Consider the following 25,099-nt stretch of genomic DNA (forward strand, 5'->3'; position numbering starts at 1 on the left):
TCAGAAGAAATAAGGACATTTAAAAGCAAAATGGAAGGATGAGGTAAGTGAAGGAGGACTGCACTAAGGTAAAGGAAGCTATTTAGGGGGGGGGGAATCCTTTACAACCCCTTTAAGAGTTCCCTTCACTGGAACTAAAAGGCCAAGCCCAACTCCTAAAAAACAACCCCACACCATAATCCCCCTCCACCAAATGATTTGGACCAGTGCAACATTATTTATGTACTGAGTTGCAGCCACACATTTTACCATTTGAAAGCTGACCCAGAAATCTGAAATTGATCTTGACGTTTTGTTGATGTGTTTAGAATTCAGAACTGCAGATTGTATTTTTTCCAGTGAAACTAATAAGACACATTTCCTAACACTAGGTTTACATCTCTGCGTTCTGTGCGAGCTGCGTGTGTGCGGGCATGGCAGCCCATTCAAATTGAATGGGCTGCCATGCCTGCGTTTCTGAAAAAAATGTCTGCATGCGTCTTTTCAAAAAGACAGCCGCAGGAAAATCCCATTCCGTATACACACTTTTTCATGCGTGTGGGCGTCATTCAGAACGACCTTTGATGGGTACAGTGGCGACAATTGATGGTCACAGTGGCAGCGTTTGATGGGCACAGTGGCAGCATTTGATGGACACAGTGGCAGCATTTGATGGACACAGTGGCAGCATTTGATGGGTATAGTGGCAGCATTTTATGGGTATAGTGGGTACAGTGGTGGCAATTGATGGGTACAGTGGCAGAAATTGATGGGTACAGTGGCGGCAATTGATGGGCACAGTGGCGGCAAGTGATGGGTACAGTAGCTGCATTTGATGGTACAGTGGCAGCAATTTATGGTTACAGTGGCAGCGTTTGATGGGCACAGTGGCAGCATTTGATGGGCACAGTGGCGGCAATTGATGGGCACAGTGGCTGCGTTTGATGGGCACAGTGGCTGCGTTTGATGGGCACAATGGCTGCATTTGATGGGCACAGTGGCTGTGTTTTATGGGTACATTGCCTGCATTTGATGGCACAGTGGCTGTGTTTTATGGGTACAGTGGCTGCGTTTGATGGCACAGTGGCTGTGTTTTATGGGTACATTGGCTGCGTTTGATGGCACAGTGGCTGCGTTTGATGGGCACAGTGGCTGTGTTTTATGGGTGCATTGGCTCCATTTGATGGCACAGTGGCGGCAATTTTTTTAGTTTGTTTGCACCCCCCCGCCAAAATTTTGAGCACCAGCCGCCACTGCCCCCAGCCATACATGTAGCAACAGTTATAGAAGCGATCATTTGAAATGGTCCTTCTCCAGAAAACGATCGTTAGGCATAATGAGGAAGATCGATTCGTATGAATTAAATGGGATTTGCTTCAGGATTAGTTGTTCCTTTTCACTGACAGATGTAATGATCAAATAGTCCAGCGCACAACACCGTACATTTTTATTTTTCTTAATGAAATCCATTAAAAGTAATAAAACATAATGCTAATGATTTAATGATGAAGCAATTATGGACCTTCTGATTAATTCAGTACATGATTTTAATGGGTGGCCCTTTGGGAATATTTTTGCAGTAGGTATTAATGACTAGTGTCATGCAGCTCTTATGGATAAATTGCTCCCTAATGCAGCAATAAATCGCTGCACCCTACAATCTTTTAGCATGCTGGAACTTGTAGTCCTACAAGCACCACAGGAGGAACATACCTGTGTTAGGAGTCAGACACTGATGTCACAATAAGATCACCAACAATCCCTAAAAAATGTCAACATGCAACCAAGGATTATAGATAGTGATTGACGCATCTGACTGCAGATTTGTTGTAGCAATTGTTGCAGACAGTCTGGCTACTGTGCTAAGATCATATCTGTTATAGGGGAAAAGTTGTGAGCTGTTTATAGAGGAAAGGGTAGCAGAATAAGGGAAGACGCTGTGGGGGAAGGGAAGCTGGGAAGTGACAACAACGTGGGAAGTGACAGCAGGCAACAAAAATGCCCAAAAAAAAACAAACACATAAATAAAAGAGGTTAAGGTAGGTCACATTATTTCATTTTTTTTTGTCTTTGTTCTTTTATTAAATATAATGAATGGAAATTATAAATCAATGGAGCAACGCAGGAATGTAACCATAGTAGTGCGATAACTCCTCCAGGTCCGCTCTCTCCAAATATCATCCCCTAGTCTTACATAAACATTAAGTATGGTGACACTGAGGTCATTATTGAGTAGGCATATTCTCAACAGTCTAAGGAAGTTGTAGGCTGGCATAGCTGCCCTTCTTTCAAAAATACTAATTGTCCTTCTGTTATGTTGATCCTCTTGCTTCAAAGGGCTCTGTAAGTAACTGATCTAAAAAATAAGCATTCCTATTAAGAAAACACAGAAAAATCACATCTGCACACACTTGTTCCTGGTCAATGACCTAGAAAGTATGGAAGGCATTAGATCAGCATGACCTCATGCACACTTGATGGTAAAATAACGTGATAAAAACGCCAGTAGCTTTGCAGAGAGTTTTTCAACTTTTTTCAGCCTTTTTCAACTCTTTTGCAACTCCTTTTAGCGTTTTTCCACGTTTATTTTTTTAATTGATCAAAAACCTTAAAAAATGCTGGTGAGTGAAGTTTTTGAGCGTTTATCAACGTTTATCAGCATTTGAGCGTTTTTACAGCTGAAAAACATCTCTCAGAACACACTCGTTTTTTTTGTTTTTTTTACTACCCAAAAACGCCACTGCTCAATACTGCTGATAACAGCCTATGTGGTAGATTCACATACAAATAGATCGGCGCAGCGTATGTGAGATACTATTTGCATACCCGACGCGGAAAACGACGCAAACTCCACCCAGCGGACGCCGAAGTATTGCATCTACGATCCGAAGGCGTACGAGGACGTACACATGTCGGATCTAACCCAGATGCCGTCGTATCTTGGTTTGAGGATTCAAACCAAAGATACGATGCGGGTAATTTGAAAGTACGCCGGTGTATCAGTAGATACGCCGGCGTACTCTGTCTGTGGATCTGCCCCTTTGTGTGCATGGACACATAGGATAACATGATGTAGAAAAAAATGTCTACTCCCAAAAACAGCTGTAAGGCCTCATGCGCACTGGACATTTTGGACGTTTTTACAGCAGCTGTTTTTGACGTCTTTTTCTACAACTCTCCATCATGTTATCCTATGTGTCCATGTACACATAGGCTGTTATCAGCAGTTTTGGGCAGTGGCATTTTTGAGCAGTAAAAAAAACTCAAAACTAGTGTAATCCAAATGCATATGTAATCTGCTTCCACCACGTGATCCACCACCGTGATAAGATGGACTCGAAAAAACGGCATGGGGTTCCCCCCAAAATCCATACCAGACCCGTTTCCGAGCAGCAGTCAGGAAAGGGGGTGGGGACGAGCAAGCGCCCCCCTCTCCCTAACCGTGCCAGGCCCCATGCTCTCAACATGGGCGGGTAGGTGCTTTGGGGCAGGGGGCGCCCTGTGGCCCCCCCACCCCAAAGCACCTGTCCCCAACAACCCTGGCCGTTGGTTGTTGGGGTCTGCGGGAGGGGAGCTTATCGGAATCCGGGAGCCTCCTTTAATAGGGGGGGCCCCCTGATGCCGGCCCCCCACCCTAGGTAAAGGAGTATGGGGTACATCGTACCCCTACCCATTCACCTGGCGGAAATTAAAAAAAAAAACACTACACAGGGTTTTCAAAGTAATTTATTAGTCAGCTACGGGGCCCCCCTCTCTTCTTTAGCTCTTTTACGAGGGGGGCCCTGCTTCTTCGATGTCTTCTGCCGGGGGTCCCGGTTCTCTTCCGCCAGGGGGGGGCGCTTTCTTCTTTAGCTCTTTTACAGCTGCCCCCTCCCAGGCTTCTTCGACGTCTTCTGCGGGGGGGGGGGGGGCGGTCTTCACCGCCGTCTGGTTCTCTTCCGCCAGGGGCCCCCACTCTCTTCTTTAGCTCTTTTACGAGGGGGGGTGCCCGGGCTTCTGTCGCCTTCTTCTGCCTTCTTCTTCTCTTCTTCGGTGTTGACACGTCGCTTCCTCCCGCGGTAATGCCGTATGCGCGGCTTGCAACGATTTATATAGGCCTCTTATGACATCACAGTCCCATCATGCTCCAGGACCCCCCCCCCCCCGCAGAAGACGTCAAAGAAGCCCCCCCGGTGGAAGAGAACCAGACGGCGGTGAAGAATGGGACCCCCGGCAGAAGACATCGAAGAAGCAGGGCCCCCCCCTCGTAAAAGAGCTAAAGAAGAGTGGGGGGCCCACTTCTATTTTTTTCTATTTTTTTATATCCACACAAAACCGCGGGTAACAAAACCTGCAGGTAACCGTAGTGTGTGAATGATGTCATAGGAAAGCATTGTGTGCTTCTAGCTGCGGTAAAATCCTCAGGTAAAAGCACCATTCTATCCGTCCGTGTGAAATGGGCCTAACCATTTTTTTGAACAAATTTTGCACTTTATTATTTTAGATTTTGTATGAAAAAGTATCCTGTTCTCTTGGTATTGCATCCTTTGTGCGAAATGGGAAAGCCAGAAACTGACTGCGACTTGGCCCGTCTTTCTCTTCTTTTCTCATGCACAAATACCATTGGAGCCATTGATGATACTGCAATGAGGAAAGAACACTGGAGAGCGGTTTGAAGGATACCCCGGGTCTTTAGATGACCATTAAGCTTTTTTGACTCCTCTTGTTATACAACAAGAGTGTCAACTTCATCTTGTGAGTGGGGATCTATATTATACACATGGTGAAGTAGTGGCACGAAGGTGGATGTTGAAGTTGAAGATAACACAGACGAAAGGACTTGTCAGATTTATTGTCACTATTATTTGGGACTGAGCACTTTTATTTTTTCTATTATGTTTTGTTTGTGAATTGCATATTTGTATTAAAATTGACATCATCATCATTGGCAAAATAGTGCACTATATAATTTTTTATTATTTTATTTTACTTTATTTGGTTGATTTTTATATGCAAGCGCTGTTTACACACACGGAGCTAGCACTTCTATGGGTCAGTTGAGCATTACTTAACTTAATTGGTTTGAAACAGCAGCTGCAATGATTTGCATTGGTGGCGTGAGTGTGTTTTATATATTGTTCACTGGGAAGCTCAGTGTGCTGTTGCTTCTCCTCCCTCCAGCTTTTATGCAGCTGAGAACAGAGGGATCGTGATCACTTATAAAATAACAATATTTATAAATGTTTTTTTATATCTATAAAAAAAATGTTTTGCCTTTCATTTCTATTTTAATCTGAATAGATTGATTTACAAAGTGATTGTTTACAATCATTTTAAATCTTAATTTCCTAATCTCTAATCAGAAGTATCTGCTTGCTATGAAAACTCTGTCAATTTTAGATAAGGTGGTATCAGTAGTTTTTTTTTTTTTTATTATTATTATTATTATTATATATATATTTTTTACAATTTTTATAGAAGCCCTATTGGGGGACTTTGGTGAAATATCAGGGATCTGAATAGATCCCTGATGTCTCACTTTTGAGACACTGGGGCAGATCCACAAAAGAATTACGCCGGCGTATCTATTGATACGCCGGCGTAATTTTAAATTTCCCACATCGTATCTTTGTTTTGCATCTACAAAACAAGATACGACTGCATCTCGGGTCGATCCGACAGGCGTACGTCTTAGTACGCCGTCGGATCTTAGTTGCATTTTTTCCGCCAGCCGCTAGGTGGCGTTTCCGTCGAATTCCGCGTCGAGTATTCAAATTAGCTAGTTATGACGATCCACGAACGTACGTCCGGCCCGCGCATTTTTTTACGTTGTTTGTGTTTGGCTTTTTCCGGCGTATAGTTAAAGCTGCTATATGGTGGCGTACTCAATGTTAAGTATGGCCGTCGTTCCCACGTCGAAATTTGAATTTTTTACGTCGTTTGCGTAAGTCGTTCGCGAATAGGGATTTGCGTAGATTGACGTCACGTCGTAAGCATTGGCTTGTTCCGGTTTAATTTCGAGCATGCGCACTGGGATACCCCCACGGAATGCGCCGTTAAAAAAAAAACGTTGTTTACGTCGGGTCACAATGTATTTACATAAAACACGCCCCCATCACAACGTTTTGAATTGCGCACCCTTACGCCGCAAAAGATACACTACGCCGCCATAACTTACGGCGCGCATTTTTTTGTGGATTTGAAAAAAAAAATAACTTACGGCGGCGTAGTGTATCTTAGATACGCTACGCCCGGCGGGAAGATGCGCCGTGCTACGTGGATCTGCCCCACTGTGCTCATTCAGAAAAGGAAGGGGTCGACAAATTACATATTTACTGGCCCCTTCCCCCGCTCTCCAACTTGAAACACCCCTGCAGCAACTGGCGGGAGAGTTGAGGAGGTAAGATGCCAGTGCTGTGAGGGGGAGGGGAGACAGGGGCAGCAGGAGAAATCTGCGCCGCATGGGGTTATTATGGTGTGACCATTCACATCCGGCACACCCTGTGCACACACCTATGATGGTGATAGATTTGGCTGAATAGAGCGAACTATAGCAAGTCATGATGTATTTATTTTTCTTGGGTTTGTAAGTGTATGAGCTTGGGATATTTCCAAACAAGGTATGTATATAAAACCGCATTTTGTTATAGTCATTACTAGGCTAGTGGCTTCCCAGGTTTCTTTTTTTTTTAAATGTACCCTTATTGATGTAACTGGGAATTTTGGGTGTCATTCTTTTATTTAAAAAAATATTTCTTTTTCGCCTTCTGCAGATTTCGATGTGCCAAACCCAAGAGAACCAGACATTAGAAGGTATTATTTGAATTTCTACTTAATAACATGCTTCAAAATTAAACTGGTGCAGCAAGCAGAGTTTCATAAAAGACAAATGCAGTAGATAAGGACAATTGTGTGTGTGTTTGGTTATCTGTGCTGCCACTGTTAAGCCTTGTACACACTGTGACAGGAAGTCAGGTAAATCTGTGGGTGTTGTCCCAGACGGGACATACATTTCTGCCTTGTTTAGACAATACACCAATTGTTATTAGGCGTCGGCTGCAAACATAGCCAGAAAAGGCTAAAGGCCGTTGGAAGACTTCAGCTGTTCAGAATGAGACATTTAAGGCCTCTATAAGTAATCCAAAGGATTACCACTGATTTGCTGCATCCTGAGGCTTTGTGAGTAAGGAGAGCAGCGTACTGAAAGTCTTCTGAGAAGGTGAGGAGAAGATTGATTTTTCTGTGTGATAAAAATCAAAAGACTATTGTTTTTCTGCTGTATGACCAGCAGTGTCTGCCCAGCACTAGGCTGTGCTAGACTCCATAGATAGGTTCCTGTGTGGTGAAGATAGACGCCCCAAGTGGCCAGGGTTTATTTTATGTTTGATTTTGTTTTTGCTGTTTGGATGCTTGCACTTGTTTCCAGCAAGATGGAAGAATAAACCAAAATCTTTGTTTTCAACCGTCTTCGACTGCCTGTCTGTATAAATTCAGTGTGTAGTGAACCCATCCAGTGGCGTCACTAGGGTTGGTGTCACCTGGTGCGGTAAAATATGGTGTCACCCCCCCCCCCCCCCCAATAAAAAATTTCAAATATTTTTTACCCTACTGTTTGCTCTGTTCTCCTTTCTTCCCCTTTTCTCTCTCTCCCTATCCATCTTTCTTGTTCGTTCTATCCCTTCTTCTTTCTCTCCATTTTTCTTTGTCCCCCTCCCCCCACCTCTCTTTCTCCAGAACCCGAATTCACATCTCAGGAGCCTATAGGCCAGGGGCGTACCTAGAGCATTTGGCAGCCGGGGCGGATCCAATATCTGGCACCCCCCCCACACGTTAAAATGTAAAAACACCCCACTGTGCCCCCTGCATACCTCTGCATCCTTCAATATCTTTTTGTTACTACTGTGTACCCCCTCTCCACAACTGCACCTCTGGACCCCTTTACATTACACAGCCACCTGCACCTCTGGACCCCTTTACATTACACAGCACCCTGCATCACTGCACCCCTTTTACATTACACAGCACCCTGCATCACTGGACCCCTTTACATTACACAGCCGCCTGCACCTCTGCACCCCTTTACATCACATAGCCCCCTGCACCTCTGGACCCTTTTACACTACACAGCCCTCTGCACCCCTTTACATTACACAGCACCCTGCACCTCTGGACCCCTTTACATTACACAGCACCCTGCATCACTGGCCCCCTTTACATCTCATAGCCCCCTGCACCTCTGGACCCTTTTACATTACACAACACCCTGCATCACTGCACCCCTTTTACATTACACAGCCACCTGCACCTCTGGTCATGTCAGCTAAAAAAAAAAAAAAAAAAAAAAAAATTTTTATTTTTTTTTAAATCGGGATGGTGTCACCCCTCTAGTGGGTGTCACCCGGTGCGGCCCGCACCCCCCGCACCCCCCTAGCAACGCCACTGAACCCATCCAATCGGTTACACACCCCGCTACCGAGCTTACCCCTTACAACACAATCGGATTTTCCGTGGACAAAGCATAGGACTTTTGTCCGAAGGGCGTTGGCCGTGAACTTGTATTGCATACAAACGGCAAAGAATTGTCAGCCAACAAAGGCGAATTTACGTGTTTTTTCAGCTCTTTAGCGCTATACTTTGGGCAACTTCTGCTAATGTTGTATTATGGTGAGCATTGCTTTTGAGCATGCATGTTTGTACTTTGGTGTTTTGTCCAACAACAATTGTCCGATGGAGCATACAAACGGTTGGATTTTCCGACAACAGCCTGTCATCACACAATTCCCGTTGGAAAATCCGATCGTATGTATGAGGCTTAAGACACAGATATCTGTCACTAGGGTTGCCAACTCATCCCTTTAAAACAGAACACATATTAATTACACAGGTTCTGAGGCTAATTTAATGCAAATAAGGCACCAAGTGAGTTTAATTACCTCCTTAATCAGCCACAGAACCTGTGTAATTAATATGTGTTCTGTTTTAAAGGGATGAGTTGGCAACCCTATCTGTCACTGCTTTTATTTTAACACTTTGAGGTATCTAGTGATATAACCAATTAAATTATGATAAACCTCTTCACACATTGAATTATGTCTGTGAACTAAAGAGCCAGGTGCTGATATAAGGAGGAAAAAATATTTAATGGTTTTAAAAAGCAATCAATGATTTTTGTTATGTCTTTTGATTAATATTGCTTGTGGGATTTAGCATACCCTTAGGATCCCCAAGCCATAAAGTCCATGAAGCTATAAAAAGCTCCCAAGTTTTCTCTTTGCATGCACATCATTTTAGTTTAATTTACACTGGGCAGGGCCGTCTTTACCATAAGACAAACAGGGGCAGCTGCCCAGGGCACTGTCACTGTTGGGGGCCCAAAGCAACCCCCTTTGAAAAAAAAAAACATTTCTTTTTTTTTAGGAGTCCGGAGGTCTCCAGGGCCCCGGAGGCCCCCAGGGCCCCAGATGGCAACCCCCCTTTTTTTATTTATTTATAAATAAAAAAAAAAAAAAATTTAATATATTTTTATTTTATGTTTTATTAAAGGGCCAATTTTTTTTTTTAGAGGTCTGGAGGTCCCCAGGGGCCCGTAGTTCCCCAGGGCCCCGGATGACAACCCCCCTTTTTTTTATAAAAAAAAACTTTTTTTATATATTTCTTTATTTCTTTTATTTTTTATATATACGAAGGCATGGCAGCCCATTCAAATCAATGGGCTGCTGTGCCTGCACAAATGAGGGCCGCCAAAACACATACATGTGAACCAGCCAGGCCCAAAATAAGCTGGAGGGGGGCCCAAAAAAAATGTTTGCCCAGGGCCCAAACCATATTAAAGACGGCCCTGACACTGGGAGTTATTTACTAAAACAGGAGCATGCTAAATCTGATGCATCCAGCTTCCAGGTTGCATTGCTGACATTTAATTGAACAAGCTGAAGTTAGAAGCTGATTGGTTGCCATGCACAGCTGCACCAGATTTTGAGTGCTCCAGTTTTAATAAATCTTCCCCCTTGTGTCACCTCCTTTAGGCCCCTTTCGCACGGTTTGCAGGCGCTATTCCTTCCCATTGAAAGCAATGGGAAACCGCGGCTATACCTCCAGCAATGCACCTCTGCAGTGGGACATTGCCGCCGTTATTAACCCATTTTCGACCGCTAGCGGGGGTTAAAACCGCACCACTAGCAGTCGAATACCGCCGCAAGTCTGATGGTATAGCGCCGCACCTCCCGCCCCAATGTGAAAGGGGCCTTATCCTTGCACAGGATAGTGGATTCTTATCTCCTGAAAGAGCCTGATGTTTTTTAGTGCATGTAAAGGCAAATATTTCTTTCCCTTTTAGATGGAAAGTTGAAGGATTAGACCCTTTTGTTGTTGTCTCTGTCCCCATTTTTACCAAGACAGAAAGTAAGGGGAAATCAAGGTATTTTGAGTTTTGATCAGAGCAGGAGATAATGGGGAAAATCCTCTAATGCCGACCTTTGTTCCTATGACAATTTTGTAAGATGAAAGTTCTGTTTACTTTGGAGAGATTTCCACTCATTTCCTGTCAGATTTTTTTCTTTTACACGCACATCAACTCTAATAACATCCCAGTCTTAGGCCCAGATTCTCAAAGGGCTTACGACGGCGCAGCGCCATGTACGCCGTCGTAAGTCCTAATCTGGGCCGTCGTATCTATGCGGCTGATTCTTAGAATCAGTTACGCATAGATATTCATTAGATCCGACAGGCGTAAGTCTCTTACGCCGTCGGATCTTAAATGCAATTTTTTTTTGCCTGCTAGGTGGCGCTTCCGTCGTTTTCCCCGTCGAGTATGCAAATTAGCTAGATACGCGAATTCCCGAACGTACGCGCGGCCGACGCAGTAAAGTTACGACGTTTACGTTAGGCTTGTCCCGGCGTAAAGTTGCCCCTGGGTATATGAGGCGCAACCAATGTTAAGTATGGCCGTCGTTCCCGCGGCGAAATTTGAAAAGTTACGTCGTTTGCGTAAGTCGTCCGTGAATGGGGCTGGACGCCATTTACGTTCACGTCGAAACCAATGACGTCCTTGCGACGTCATTTGGAGCAATGCACCCTGGGATATTTTACGGACGGCGCATGCGCAGTTCGTTCGGCGCGGGAACGTGCTTCATTTAAATGCTACACGCCCCCTACCCGCCGAATTTGAATTCCGCCGGGTGATTTACGTTACGCCGCCGCAACTTTACACGCAAATGCTTTGTGAATAAAGCATTTGCCTGAAAAACTTGCGGCGATGTAATGTAAATCAGATACGTTACGCCCGCCCAGTTTTACGCCGATCTACGAGAATCTGGGCCTTAGTCTGTAGGGTTCAATATTGAGTTGGCCCACCCTTTGCCGCTATAACAGCTTCAACTCTTTTTTGGGAAGGCTGTCCACAAGGTTTAGGAGTGTGTCTATGGGAATGTTTCACCATTCTTCCAGAAGCGCATTTGTGAGGTCAGGCACTCATGTGGACAAGAAGGCCTGGCTTACAGTGTCCGCTCTAATTCATCCCAAAGGTGTTCTATTGGGTTGAGTGGAGGACTCTGTGCAGGCCAGTCAAGTTTCTCCACACCCAAACTCGTTCATCGTTGCTTTGTGCACTGCAGTCTTGTTGTAACAGGAAGGAGCCATCCCCAAATAATGCGCTTCTGGAAGAATGGTCAAATATTTCCATAGACACACTCCTAAACCTTGTGGACAACCTTCTTTCCCAGAAGAGTTGAAGCTGTTATATCTCCAAAGGGTGGGCCAACTCAATATTGAACCCTACGGACTAAGGCTGGGATGCCAATAAAGTTCATGTGCGTGTAAACGCAGGTGTCCCAATTCTTTTGGTAGTATAGTGTATGTCACAGAGGTTATAACTCTCTTTTTCACTCTTATCAAAGCTAAAAAAAAAATTTTAGCTGGAGTCCTAGGGAAGATCTCTGTTAAACAGATTTGGTGCACTTGGTTGATTAATGTTAAAGGGTCACTAAAGGAAACATTTTTTTTAGCTAAATAGCTTCCTTTACCTTACTGCAGTACTGGTTTCATGTCCTCATTGTTCGTTTTTGCTTTGAAGTAGCTGTAATTCTGCTGTGATCTCCACACTTCCTGGTTGCCTGTTTCCTTATAACCATCATACTGGGAGATTTTCACGGTGGTCTAAGCCAGTGTTTCTCAACTCCAGTCCTCAAGGCGCCCCAACAGGTCATGTTTTCAGGATTTCCATTATTTTGCACAGGTGACTTGATCAGTTTCACTGCCTTAGTAATTACCACAGCCGTTTCATCTGAGGGAAATCCTGAAAACACGACCTGTTGGTGTGCCTTGAGGACTGGAGTTGAGAAACACTGGTCTAAGCTGTCATTACTGTGTGTCTAAAACTCCTCAGAACCAATCAGATTCATTTTAAAAACAAAACACTGCCCTGGATTTGTTTGTTTTTGTTCTGTGAGTCTTCCGACTCACCTCTCACCCGGAACTTCATGTATGTACCTTTAAAACCGAAAGTGAACTAGAGGCACATTACTGTATGATAGATTAAATTAAATTTGTAATCATTTTTAAAAGGAATCAGTTAACTTGTATGTCTCTATACCCAATAAACAGTCATTTCAGCAAAACATTTTTTTTCCTTTAGTGACCCTTTAAGGTTCCTTGAGCTTAAAAATTTAGGGCCAGATTCACAAAAGAGATACGCCGTCGTATCTCTGTTTCTATCTATGCGACTGATTCATAGAATCAGTTACGCATAGATAGGCAGAAGATCCGACAGGTGTAATTGTTTTACACTGTCGGATCTTAGGATGCAATACCGCGGCCACCGCTTGGGGGAGTTCGCGTCCTAAACCAGCGTCGGGTATGCAAATTAGGAGTTACGCCGATTCCCGACGGATTTTCGCGTTCGCTACGTCACCGCTAGTCTAGTTTCCCGTCGCAAAGTTAGTCGGTTTTTTTGGTGCCTTAACTTTATGCATCAATCGTATTGCTGTATAAAGTATGGCCGTCGTTCCCGCGTCGAAATTTTAAAAATAACGTCGTTTGCGTAAGCCGTCCGGGAATACGGAATTACACTATGCGCGTCGCCGTTCGAAAAAATGACGTCACGGCGCGCAAAGCACGACGGGAATTACGGAACGGAGCATGCGCAGTAGGTCTGGCGCGGGAGCGCGCCTAATTTAAATGGCACACGCCCATTTGAATAGGCCCGCCTTGCGCCGGAGGCCGCCGGCGTAGGTTTTCATCGCAAGTGCTTGGTGAATCAGGCACTTGCGATGAAAACTTGCGGCGGTGTAACGTATCTACGATACGTTACGCCGCCGCAGTTCTATGTGAATCTGGCCCTAAGTAATCATATAACCATGTAGATCATAAAATGCATCAGATAGCACTAATGGGAATAGGCATAACTTTTTTATGATTAGCTCATTGTATAGTACATATGTAATGCATTAAATATGAGCTTTTTAATACAAAGAATATTTCCTATAATAATAAGGCAGTTGTGTTTTTTTGTGTTTCTTAGGCCGGTCTTGGTCGGACATCTATAATCGTAGTAAGTGCCAGCCTCGATGGGTCCTTCTGAATCTCCTCCGTGAGTTTCCTCAGTTTTCAGAATTCCTGTTCAAGCCAGCATGTGTGTCAGTCCAGCGCTGTGCCGGATGCTGTTTGGATGAAGCTCAGAGCTGCTTTCCCTTGCAGTCACACATTGTAAAAATGGAGGTGATTATTACTAATCAGGTATAGAGGTCTCATACAAATAGAGCTGATACCATACAATAGAGCTGAGTAAAATGTTTTTATTAGATTAAATTACCCCCACTAATGTAATAGATGTTTTATTAGGCATTCACACCCTAAATTCCCATTAGGCTAGGGCAGGGCTTTTTTTCTCAGACAATAGGTGCAGGAACTCCCCCGTTCCGAGTCACCCCTTTTCTCCGCCCCCTACCCACCTCCCAGCACCGCCCCTTTTAGACAATATAGAACCAAGTATCATTTTGTGGTGCTAAGTAATTTATATGGAATTTGGTAATGATATCAAGAAAAGCAGTAAAATAGATCCCCTGCAGCCAGCAACAATAGATCCCCCTAACAACAATGGACCACCCACAAAATTTCCCCGCAAGCAACAATAGACTCACGGCAGCATCAACAGATCTCGGTACAGCCAGCATTAATAGACTCTCTGGCTGCCATCTACAATAGACCCCTCCCCCAACAGTAGATCTCTTTCAGCAACAACTGACCCCCCCCCCCCCAGCAACATAAGACCCCCCTAGAAACAATAGGTCCCCCACCAGCAATAATAGACCCCCCCCTGCAAAAATAGATCCACAGCAGTGAGCACACCCCAGCATCCCTTGCTATTACATACAGTCAGTTCAGAAGGTGTCGGAACTGCGTTCCCCCGTGTTCCCGCTGAAAAAAAGCCCTGGGCTTGGGTAACAAGACATCCCCGGTTTCAGGGGACAGTCCCAGGATTGAGCACACTGTCCCCTGCCCAAGTCTGTCCCCAGTTTTGTCCCTGGATTCAATTTGAACAGGTGCTGGGGCAATTTCAAAGATAGTCAGTGCAGAATTTAAAGAAAGAAAATCTTAATTACACCCCCCCCCCGCTCTGCCACTCCTACTAGCTAAGGGGGGTGCATTTTTTTCCATTATATGTGCCCCTTTCTGATGAACATGTGCTGGTCGGAGCAGAGAGAATATTTCTTAAATTTTTGGGTGCATGCCCATTCAGCTCCGCTCGCATGTTCTTCTGCCTTGGATCAAGTCCCGGCCAGCCGCCTGCCTATCTCCTTGCCTTCCCTGGATGAGTGATCTTCCTCCGCTCCCCACCCAGTAGTAGCCGGGGCCCAGAGAGTAAGACTTGACAGGCTGTGATGCAGGAGGCGGCATCAACAATCAGAGAGTCACTGATTGCCGCCATTAGTAGTAAAAATAAATTTGTCCCCGGATTTCATTTTAAAAATCTGGTCACATTACATTAGGCTAGTAAGGCAAGTGGACCATCCAGGGATGGACTGGCCATTGGGACTACAGGGAGTTTCCCGGTGGGCCGATGGCTCAGTGGGCTGGCTTCAGTGACAGCGGACCGCCGCCCCCCTCCGCTCCTCTGTCTCTCCCTTCCCACAGCGCTCACCTGGGGGGACAAAGAAGCAGGGGGAGGACAGAGGAGCATGGGGGGAGGGGACAGACAGCTGACTCAACAGCTATGGCCTGGGAGTTTCTCACTTCTGCCTAATCTTGTCCCATAAGGGGGGGCACCAAACTGATTCTTTGCCCTGGGTGAAATAATGTCTAGCTTCCCCACTGGTACTGCCTATAAGAGTACCAGTACCAGCCGTTCTACTCTAATAAAGTAGAATGGCTAGTGGCTAGTGAAGGGGGAGAGGGGGCTTGGGTGGCCGGGGGTGCGGGAGTTGTCTGGCCACCATGGGAGAGACCTGTCAAAGTGGGACAGTCTGGATGAAGTCCAGGGCCAAATTTTTGTCCCAGTCCAGCCCTGGAACCATCAGTAAAAGTGGAATCACCTTTTAAAATATATCTAAAGCCAAAACCTTTTTCTTCTTTTACAAGAAGTTTATTATTTTAAAAGGAGAAAATAAGAGAATACAATCATTTAATTCACAAGCCTGACAATGCATGGTAAGCAATGAAAGCGGAGGTCCAGCTTTAAATATATTTTTTTTAAGTCAGCAGCTACAAACACTGTAGCTGCTGACTTAAAAGTAAGCACACTTACCTGTCCAGATTGCCCAGGATGTTGCCCCCCCCCCCCCCCCCCCGAGGCCGATTTATTGATCGTGCCAAGTCCCAGCGCCGCCATCCTCACTAAGGGAAACAGGCAGTGAAGCCGCAAGGCATGTGCGAGTAGCGCGGCACTTTGTTGATGGGCGGCTGACTTCTGGTAGACACACAGATCCCAGAAGTCAGCGCGCCCCATTCCCCAGAAGACAACGCAAGGAGGACGCTATTTTTAGCAGCGCTATACTGTCGGAATTGCAGCGGTTTTAACCCCCTCTAGCAGCCGAACAAGGGTTCATACCACCCGCAATGCGCCGGTATGTCGCATTGTCGGCAGTATAGCCGCGGTTTCCCATTGATTTCAATCGGAATGAGCGGTAAACCCACCGCTCCTCTCACCGCTCCAAAGATGCTGCTAGCAGGACTTTTGGAGTGGGCCCTCTGGCTTTCACACTGGAGAAACAGCATCCGCTGTTTAAAGCGGGGGTTCACCCAAAAAAAATGTTTTAACATTACATTCAGGCGAGTTATGATAATGACATTACGCTGTTTTTTTTTTTAAATCCTTGCCGTACATACCGTTTTATATATATACTGTATGTTCACCATGGCTTCCGGGTATAATCTGCGGGACTGGGCGTTCCTAATTGATTGACATGCTTCCGACCGGCGCATACAGTGCGTCACGAGTTGCCGAAAGAACCTGGACTGCGAGTCGGCTCTATTCCGCGCCTGCGCACCGACGCGATGTATGCGCCGGTCGGAAGCATGTCAATCAATTAGGAACGCCCAGTCCCGCAGATTATACCCGGAAGCCGCGGTGAACATATATATATAAAACGGTATGTACGGCGAGGATTTAAAAAAAAAAAACAGCGTAATGTCATTTTCATAACTCGCCTCAATGTAATGTTAAAAAAAAAAATTTTTGGGTGAACCCCCGCTTTAAGGGCATTTTGCAGTCGTTTTTTTTAGCGCGATAGCGCCTGCAAACTGCCCCAGTGTGAAAGGGGCCTAAGAAGATTTCTATTCACTTATGCAACGTGCACACAAGCGGAATTCAACCATCCAACTTTTTTTCCGACTGAATACCGCTCAAGCTTGGCTTGCATACACACGGTTCTCTGAACTTTAGAGCGTTAAGAACGCGGTGACGTACAACACTACGACATGGCAAGAAAAAGAAGTTCAATGCTTCCGAGCATGTGTCGAATTGGTTTTTCCATTAGGAATTTTTTCTGACAAAAAAAATTGAGAACCTGCTCAAATGTTTGCTGGCGGAAATTTTGACAGCAAAAGTGTGATGGAGCATACACACGGTCGGAATTTCTGATAAAAAGCTCACATCAGACTTTTGCTGGCGGAAATTCCGCTTGTGTGTACGGGGCATAACTGTTCTGTAGACTCAACAGGAAGTTTTCAATGTGAAGCAAATGTCGCCATTTTTGAAAGAACAACGTTTATTACTTTCTTGTATTAATTGCGTTATTCTGAAATAAAATTTTACAAGCAGTTAAAAGATGGGTTGGGTGGGTAATGTTTAATGAACAAAGGGCATTTGTAATAATTTGAATATCACTTTGAAACTGTTAGAATAATTTTTTTTTTCCCTTTATGAAAACGTTTATTTTTAATTATTTGTGTTTTTTCTGTGAGAGAAGTTGTCTGTCTGTCATGCTGTGAGATCCCTATAGAAGCTCAGTGCTGATTACAGACACTCAAAACACAGTCATATAACAAAAGTCAAAGGCAACCACCATCTACAACCCATATTCCAGTCCTTGTCAAAGTTATCTGCACTCAAGGGCCCAGATTCTCAAAAGAGATACAACGGCGCATCTCCAGATACGCCGTCGTCTTATAATCAGTTACGCATAGATATTCATTAGATCCGACAGGCGTAAGTCTCTTACGCCGTCGGATCTAAACTGCAATTTTTTTTGCCCGCTAGGTGGCGCTTCCGTCGATTTCCGCATCGAGTATGCAAATTAGCTAGATGCGCGAATTCACGAACGTACGCGTGGCCGGCGCAGTAAAGTTACGACGTTTACGTTAGGCTTTTCCCGGCGTAAAGTTGCCCCTGGGTCTATGAGGCGCAGCCAATGTTAAGTATGGCCGTCGTTCCTGCGTCGAAAATTTAAAAATTTACGTCGTTTGCGTAAGTCGTCTGTGAATGGGGCTGGACATCATTTACGTTCTAGTCGAAACCAATGACGTCCTTGCGACGTCATTTGGAGCAATGCACACTGGGATATTTTAGGGACGGCACATGCGCAGTTCGTTCGGCGCGGGGACGCGCTACATTTAAATGCTACACGCCCCCTACCCGCCGAATTCGAATTCCACCGGGTGATTTACGCTACGCCGCCGCAACTTTACAGGCAAGTGCTTTGTGAATAAAGCACTTGCCTGAAAAACTTGCGGCGGCGTAACGTAAATGAGATACGTTACGCCCGCACAATTTTGCGCCCATCTACGTGAATCTGGGCCAAGGTGTTGCTATTGACAACATCACTTTCCTCCCCTGTTACAATTGTAGCTTTACAGTAAAAAAAACTGCATGGAAAAAGTTATTAAATATCTTTGCCCTACCCCAAGCTTCTTCCAGCGGCACCTAGACAAGTGTGATGTCATCCTTCTTGAGATCCTAGACATTTCTGAGTACCCCAAATTTTGTGAGAACGCGATCCTGCACTGTGCTGGAGTGTCTTCTTATGTGGTTTGGTATACTTAAGCCTCGTACACACGATCGGACTTCCATCTGACAAATCCGTGGATTTTTGTCCGAAGGAGCGTTGGCTGTGAACTTGGCATGCATACACACGGCAGAACATTTTCATCCAACATACACCAAACCACATGGTTTTTCAGCTCTTTACTGCCACCCTTTGGGCAACTTCTGCTATTGTTGTCTGATGTTTAGCATTGGTTCTGAGCATGCGTGTTTGTAATTTGGATTTTAGTCCGACGGATTTGTGTACACACTATCAGATAATCCGACGGAACACATGTTTTGTCAGACAATTTGAGAGCATGCACAGCCAACATTTGTTGTCGGATTACGTCCGTCGGACAAGTGTTGTCGGAATATCCCATTGTGTGTACGGGTCTTTAAATTTCTCCAGGATCTTGCTGTAAACGGTGTGATTAAACATCACAGTGTAGCAATGGCCATATTATGTATTAAACCTCATAGTTTTGCAGTGGGCATATATGAGCACTTTGGGCCAGATTCACGTAGCCCGGCGCAGCGTAACGTAACCGATTTAGGTTACACCGCCGCAAATTTTCTGTCTAAGTGCCCGATCCACAAACCACTTACCTGGAAATTTGCGGCGGTGTATCCTAAATCCGTCCGGCTCAAGGCGGGCCAATTCAAATGGGGCGGGTACCATTTAAATTAGGCGCGCTCCCGCGCCGGACGTACTGCGCATGCTCCCGACGCAAATTTCCGGACGTGCTTTGCGCAAAATTACAACGCGCCGACGTTTTGTGAATCGCAACGTGAAAAAAAGACTTGCGCTGGGAAAAAAAAAATGTTTTAAAAAAATTTAAAAGCGACGCGGGAAAGACGGGTATACTTTTCATGGTGGAGTCATTTTGCACTTTGTAAAAGGTGCCCTATCAAACTAACACTTGCGCCGACGTAACGACGGGAAAAAGTTTTGTGGATCGCCGTAACTGCTAATTTGCATACCCGACGCTGGTTTACGACGCAAACTGCATCCTAAGATCCGGCAGTGTAAAACTATTACACCTGTCGGATCTTAGGGATATCTATGCGTAACTGATTCTATGAATCATTCGCATAGATAGAAACAGGGATACGACGGCGTATCAGCAGATACGCCATCGTATCCCTTTTGTGAATCTGGCCCTTTAACCCTGCATTCACACCTGAGCGTAGCGTTTTTGGCCTTTTTTTCGTTTTGTCGCGCGTTTTGTCACGCGTATTCGCGCGTTTGCATACAGCGTCGTCTGACGTTTTTGAACTTTAACGTTTTTTATTTTAGCCAATAGGAAAAATTATCATCTTTTCATCACTTGTTGCTATGTTGGTCGATTTTTTTATCTTCTGCCTGGGTGAAATGTTCTATTGATTAAAGCGACAAAACGCCCGTAGAAACGCTCGTTGTCACGCTAGACGGTTGAATCGAGCGTTTCCATTAATTTCTATGGGAATACAAACGTTATAAAATGCCCAAATCCGCCCAATTCGCACAACAAGAAAGGGTCCGGAACTTGTTTGATCTTCAGGCGTTCGGCGTCAGACGTTTTGGAGTGTAGATGTGAACCATCTCCATAGAGAATAATGTATTTTTTCCCCTCTAGCGTTTTGGAGCTTCACGCTTCAGGCGACAAAACGCTCAGGTGTGAATGCAGCCTTAAAGGGATATTAGACTGCTTTCCTGTGGGTTAGCTGCATTGAGCCATAGACTTCTATTATATCCTGTGGATTTGGTGCGCTTTCTGAAAGTGCACCACACCTGCAATAGAGATCTATGGCAAAGCGCAATTAGCCCGCAGGAAGGCCACAGATGCATTGCACTGAACCCGTGGTGCGGGTAAACCGTAGAGCATCAACGTGAACGGTGCCTTTGGCTCCTTTCACATAACCGTGGGTAAACATCCCAGGCATTGGTCCCATGGACAATAATAATCCTGATTGTTGTTTAAAATCTTCCTTATGCTATTCAGAATAAAACATAAGAAATGGTTCAGAATTTCATTTCATTGTTGGCCCACGACTAGTTCCTAAATCACTTAAAGGAGTTGTAAAGGAAAAAAAATGTTTGCCTAAAATTAATGTCTGCAAGGTAGACAGACAGAATAGTGTAATGATTCTGTTAAAAAAACGAGTAAATACCTATTAAATTCCTTCATCTATATCACCTCCGGCATTCTAGTTTCTGTTCTCTCATTCACTTCCTGGTTTGCGGCGCTCGTTCATGTAAGAACTACATTTCCCAGTACGCATTGCGACACGCCCAGTAATTCACACCTCCTTGAAGTCTCTAATGCCCTGTATACACGATTGGTCCATCCGATGAGAACGGTCTGATGGATTTTTCCATCAGTTAACCGATGAAGCTGACTGATGGTCAGTCGTGCCCACACACCATCAGTTAAAAAACCGATCGTGTCAGAACGCGGTGACGTAAAACACAACGACGTGCTGAAATAAACGAAGTTCAATGCTTCCAAGCATGCGTCGACTTGATTCTGAGCATGCGTGGATTTTTAACCGATGGACGTGCCTACTAACGATAATTGTTTCTATCGGTTAGGTATCCATCGGTTAATTTTAAAACAAGTTTCAATTTTTTTAATCGATGGATAAATAACCGATGTGGCCCACACACGATTGGGTTGGTCTGATGAAAACGGTCCATCAGACCATTCTCATCGGATTGACCGATCGTGTGTACGCGGCATAACACAAGAGCGTCCTGCCGCACAGATGTAGTTCCCAGGAGGGGGCGAGCACGTTACTGACCACCGCAGTAAAGCCTCCCTTTACGGTGGTGAGTAAAATCAGACAAGCAGGAAGTGAACAGAACAGAGAAGAAATAGAGCAACTTCTGAGCAAAAACGAACAATGAGGAAGTGAAAAGAGGAATGTCTGCAGGTAAAGGATGCTCTATATGAAAAAAAAAAATTCCTTTACAACCCCTTTAAGTGGCCCTCGCTCTTCAAGAGGTTGAGCACCCCTGACATGGTCAATTTTGAACACATCCATCGTGACAGTAAAAGTATACTTATTGCATTAAATGACCATCAATACAAATAGGGCAGATACTTATAGAATTATTTTACAAGCTTCAGTTGCCCATTAACATTACATACGGCATACTGGCCACAAATCAGTAGTATGGGCTGCATGAAGGGATTGCTTTTCTCATTGTGAGAGCAGCTGTTTCTGTACTGTGGTTCGATATGTCAGCACTACAGTGTTACAATCTGCAGTGCTTGCTCTCTGTGAAAAATGTACCCAAACAAACAAAAGGAACAGTGTCCTTGTAAAATGATATACAGTACTAGGAAAAATATATATTTACCGTATTTATTGGCGTATACCGTGCACTTTTTTGCCCTGAAAATCAGGGCAAAATCGTGGGTGCGCGATATACGCGGATACCCGCTTCCCGCGCCGAGTTTGAACCACTGCGCTGGCATATACCGAGCGTAGTACACTCGGGTATAGTCGGGCAGGCTCGGCTCCTCTCACGGTCACGTCCTGGATGTGACCGCGAGAGGAGCCGAGCCTGCCCGACTATACCCGAGTGTACTGCGCTCGGTATATGCCGGCGCAGTGGTTCAAACTCAGCGCGGGATCGAGCGGGGAGGACACCGCAGAAGGACGCCGGACCCGACGAGAAGGACACCACCGAAGCCGCAGACGGACGCCGGACCCGACGAGGCCGCCCCGATGGACGCCGCACAAGACACCAAAACTGTAAGTACTAAAATGTTTTTTTTACATGAATGCGGGTCCACTTTAGGGGTGCGCGCTATACGCCGGAGCACGCAATACCCCGATAAATACGGTATGTAAAATGAATATCTATTCATGGCATAACATTGTGCTACATGTAGACATTGGCTGGGTAACAGCTTGGAAATATCTTTCTTTTTTGAATGGCTGTTTATTTCTCAGGCCCAAGAGGCGGTTCACACACAGGCGGCACGACCTTGGGGGCGACTCGGCAAGGCGATCTCAAGACGACTTCAGAGGCAACTTGCAAAATGACTTCTGTATTGAAGTCAATGTAAGTCGCCCCCAAAGTCGTACAGGAACCTTTTCTAAGTCGAGAGCAAATTGCGTCGCTCCTATTAGAAAGGTTCCATCGAATTGTGCGGACCACGACTTGTCAGACGGCTGAGTCGCCTGACAGGTCGCCCCTACGTGAACCGGCTCCTTTGCAAAATTCAATTGTTTGCTCGTATTCTCACATTTTAACGAAACATACAGTATAAATCTATTAAACAACATTTCTAATATTTTTTTTCAGGTTTTGAGGATTAGATCTCCCCATGAAGAATACACAAACATATCTGTTATTCAGAATACAGACTGTGAATGCAGGTAAGATGAACTGATACAATGTTGCCTTTCTCAGTAATTTTTACACACATTTTTGTTTCCTAAGATATACTGATACATTTATATTTTGGAGAAGAGTTACCTCCACAGAATACATTTATTTTGTAAATAATTTTAATATACTCTGAAAGGCAAGCTGTCAGGCAAGCCGGGCTAAGGGATGGGCAGAAGGGAGCTGCCCTGGGCATAGCATTGTAAGGATGGAGGTACGCAAGTTCCTTCAACTATAAGGCTGACAGGAGTAGTGACAGTGACATCATTACTTCTGTCAGCCCAGCACTGGAAGCAGCAAGGAGAAAAGGAGATAGGAGGTGCAGGCTGTGCTTTCTCTCCCCCTCATAAGCTGGCACATAAAGAAGGGGGAGTGCAATTTGCCATCTTTGCCCTGGGCACTGGATGATCTTATCCCAGCACTGCTGAAAGGTTCTGCTGTATGAACAACCTCTTGTTGTTTGCGATTGCCTTTGGGCCCGAAAATCCCAACTCCCAACCTTTTTAGTTCTGGTCTCTTTCTTACATTATTTTCCCTAGACAAATGATGTAGGATGTGGTAGTCCCATTGGTTCTTGGGATAAATTTTCACAGATCCCAGGAGTCCTCAGACTTTTCTTTTTTTTTTCTTATCATGAGGGTTTGATGAGAGTGAAAAGCTGGAGGACAGCTGGGGGAGAGCTAGATGTTGGCTGGTGGGTGGCCTAGAGGACAGCTGGGGACTGGCTAGAGGATGGCTGGGGGAGGGCTAGAGGACAGCTGGGGTGGGCTAGAGGACAGCTGGGGACTGGCTAGAGGATGGCTGGGGGAGGGCTAGAGGACAGCTGGGGTGGGCTAGAGGACAGCTGGGGGTGGGCTAATGACAGCTGGGGAAGGGCAGAGACCATATGGCTTTCCATCCCTTTGTCTACACATTCTTAAAGCAGCGGCAGCAACCTGCCGCTGCTATAGCTACATGTACACAAAGGACTTGAAGCACTTTGTCTTTATTGCAGTTGCTATAAAACTCATTAGACCTGGCGCTGGAGGACTAATGGGCTTAGAACCATTAGGAAGACGTTCATAAAAGTCCATATAAATTATGTCAAGTAATTGACCTGTAGGTGGTAAACACTGAACACCCACAGCAGCACCCTTAAGGCCTCGTACACACGACCGGATCTATCTGCTGGGATTGATCCGCAGATCAGTTCCAGCAGGTAGATCCGGTCGTGTGTAGGCCCGAGCGGACATTTTTCGGCGGATAAAAATCCAGCCGACGGATTTCAAGCGGATAAAAATTTCTTAGCATGCTAAGAAATCTATCCGTTTGAATCCTGTCCAGCGGATTGATCCGGTCGTCTGTACAGACTCACCGGATCAATCCGTCCGCTCCCCTCCTTCGCATGCGTCGTAATGATTCGACGCATGCGTGGAAGTACTTACCTTCCAGCGTCGCGCACGTCGCCGCGTCATCGTCGCGGCGACGGCGTGACACGTCACCGCGGATGGATTCTGGCGCGGATTTCGATCTGATGGTGAGTACAGCCATCAGATCCAAATCCGCCAGAGGATTTATCCGCTGGGAACGGTCCGGCAGACCGTTTCCAGCGGATATCCTCTGGTGTGTACGGGGCCTAAGAGTGACGCAGACTGCAAAAAACGAATAGAAGATGGAAGGGATGCCAGACTAAGTGCAGTGATTAAAAGTAGGGGTTTAATGAGACACAGTAAAAATTGCCAACTCACATTTCAGTAGATAAAAAAAAAGTATATAGGTAGATGGCATGGCTGGAATCAGGAGTGTCCCTGGGAAGATGGCATCGGTATCTTGTGGAGACGTGGTAAAGTGGCCAGGACCGGAGGGGAAGCTGTCAGGTGCAATAAAGCAAGCGTGGAACGCAAATGGCGCGGATACCGGAACTGTTGCCAGCAAGAAAACGTGATGCCATGGATGGGCTTTAATGCGTTTCTGAGGTCTTCAGACTTCTGAAGAAGAAACAGGAAGTTTCAAAATGTGTTACCGCCGATCCACTGCATCTCGTTCCCTGTTGACGTCAGTTTGGCACCATTTGCTGGCTCAACCCTGGCCAACAGAGTTCAGTTTTCTGTTGTATGTAAAGCCTTGCTGTTGGTATATGGGTGAAGTTTACATCAGATTGTCATGAGTTTGTCATCAGTTATTCATCCATTTAGACATCAGTTTTTTATATCCACTCGCTTGAGTCCCGGAGCCATTCTTTCATGCAAATATGGACTGTTTGTCTATTTACATCTGTTTTTCATCCGATTAGTTTTTTTTTAACTGAAGGAAAATAGGGCTTT

General features: G+C 45.3%; 1 protein-coding gene across 6 annotated transcripts in view; it reads left to right on the forward strand.

Moving 5' to 3' along the window:
• The window catches only part of VEGFB (vascular endothelial growth factor B), a 60,357-nt gene that overhangs the window by 17,109 nt on the left and 18,149 nt on the right, over positions 1-25,099 (forward strand). For 5 of the 6 annotated variants that reach the window (XM_040329036.1, XM_040329037.1, XM_040329031.1 and 2 more), the window contains exons 3-5: positions 6,732-6,771; positions 13,475-13,689; positions 22,713-22,786. In XM_040329036.1, coding sequence (XP_040184970.1) covers positions 6,732-6,771; positions 13,475-13,689; positions 22,713-22,786 — 329 coding nt within the window. The remainder of the gene's footprint in view (positions 1-6,731; positions 6,772-13,474; positions 13,690-22,712; positions 22,787-25,099) is intronic. The other variant, XM_040329032.1, reaches the window with a different exon arrangement.

Source organism: Rana temporaria, chromosome 11, assembly GCF_905171775.1.
Source record: "Rana temporaria chromosome 11, aRanTem1.1, whole genome shotgun sequence".
NCBI classification, from domain to species: Eukaryota; Metazoa; Chordata; class Amphibia; order Anura; family Ranidae; genus Rana; species Rana temporaria.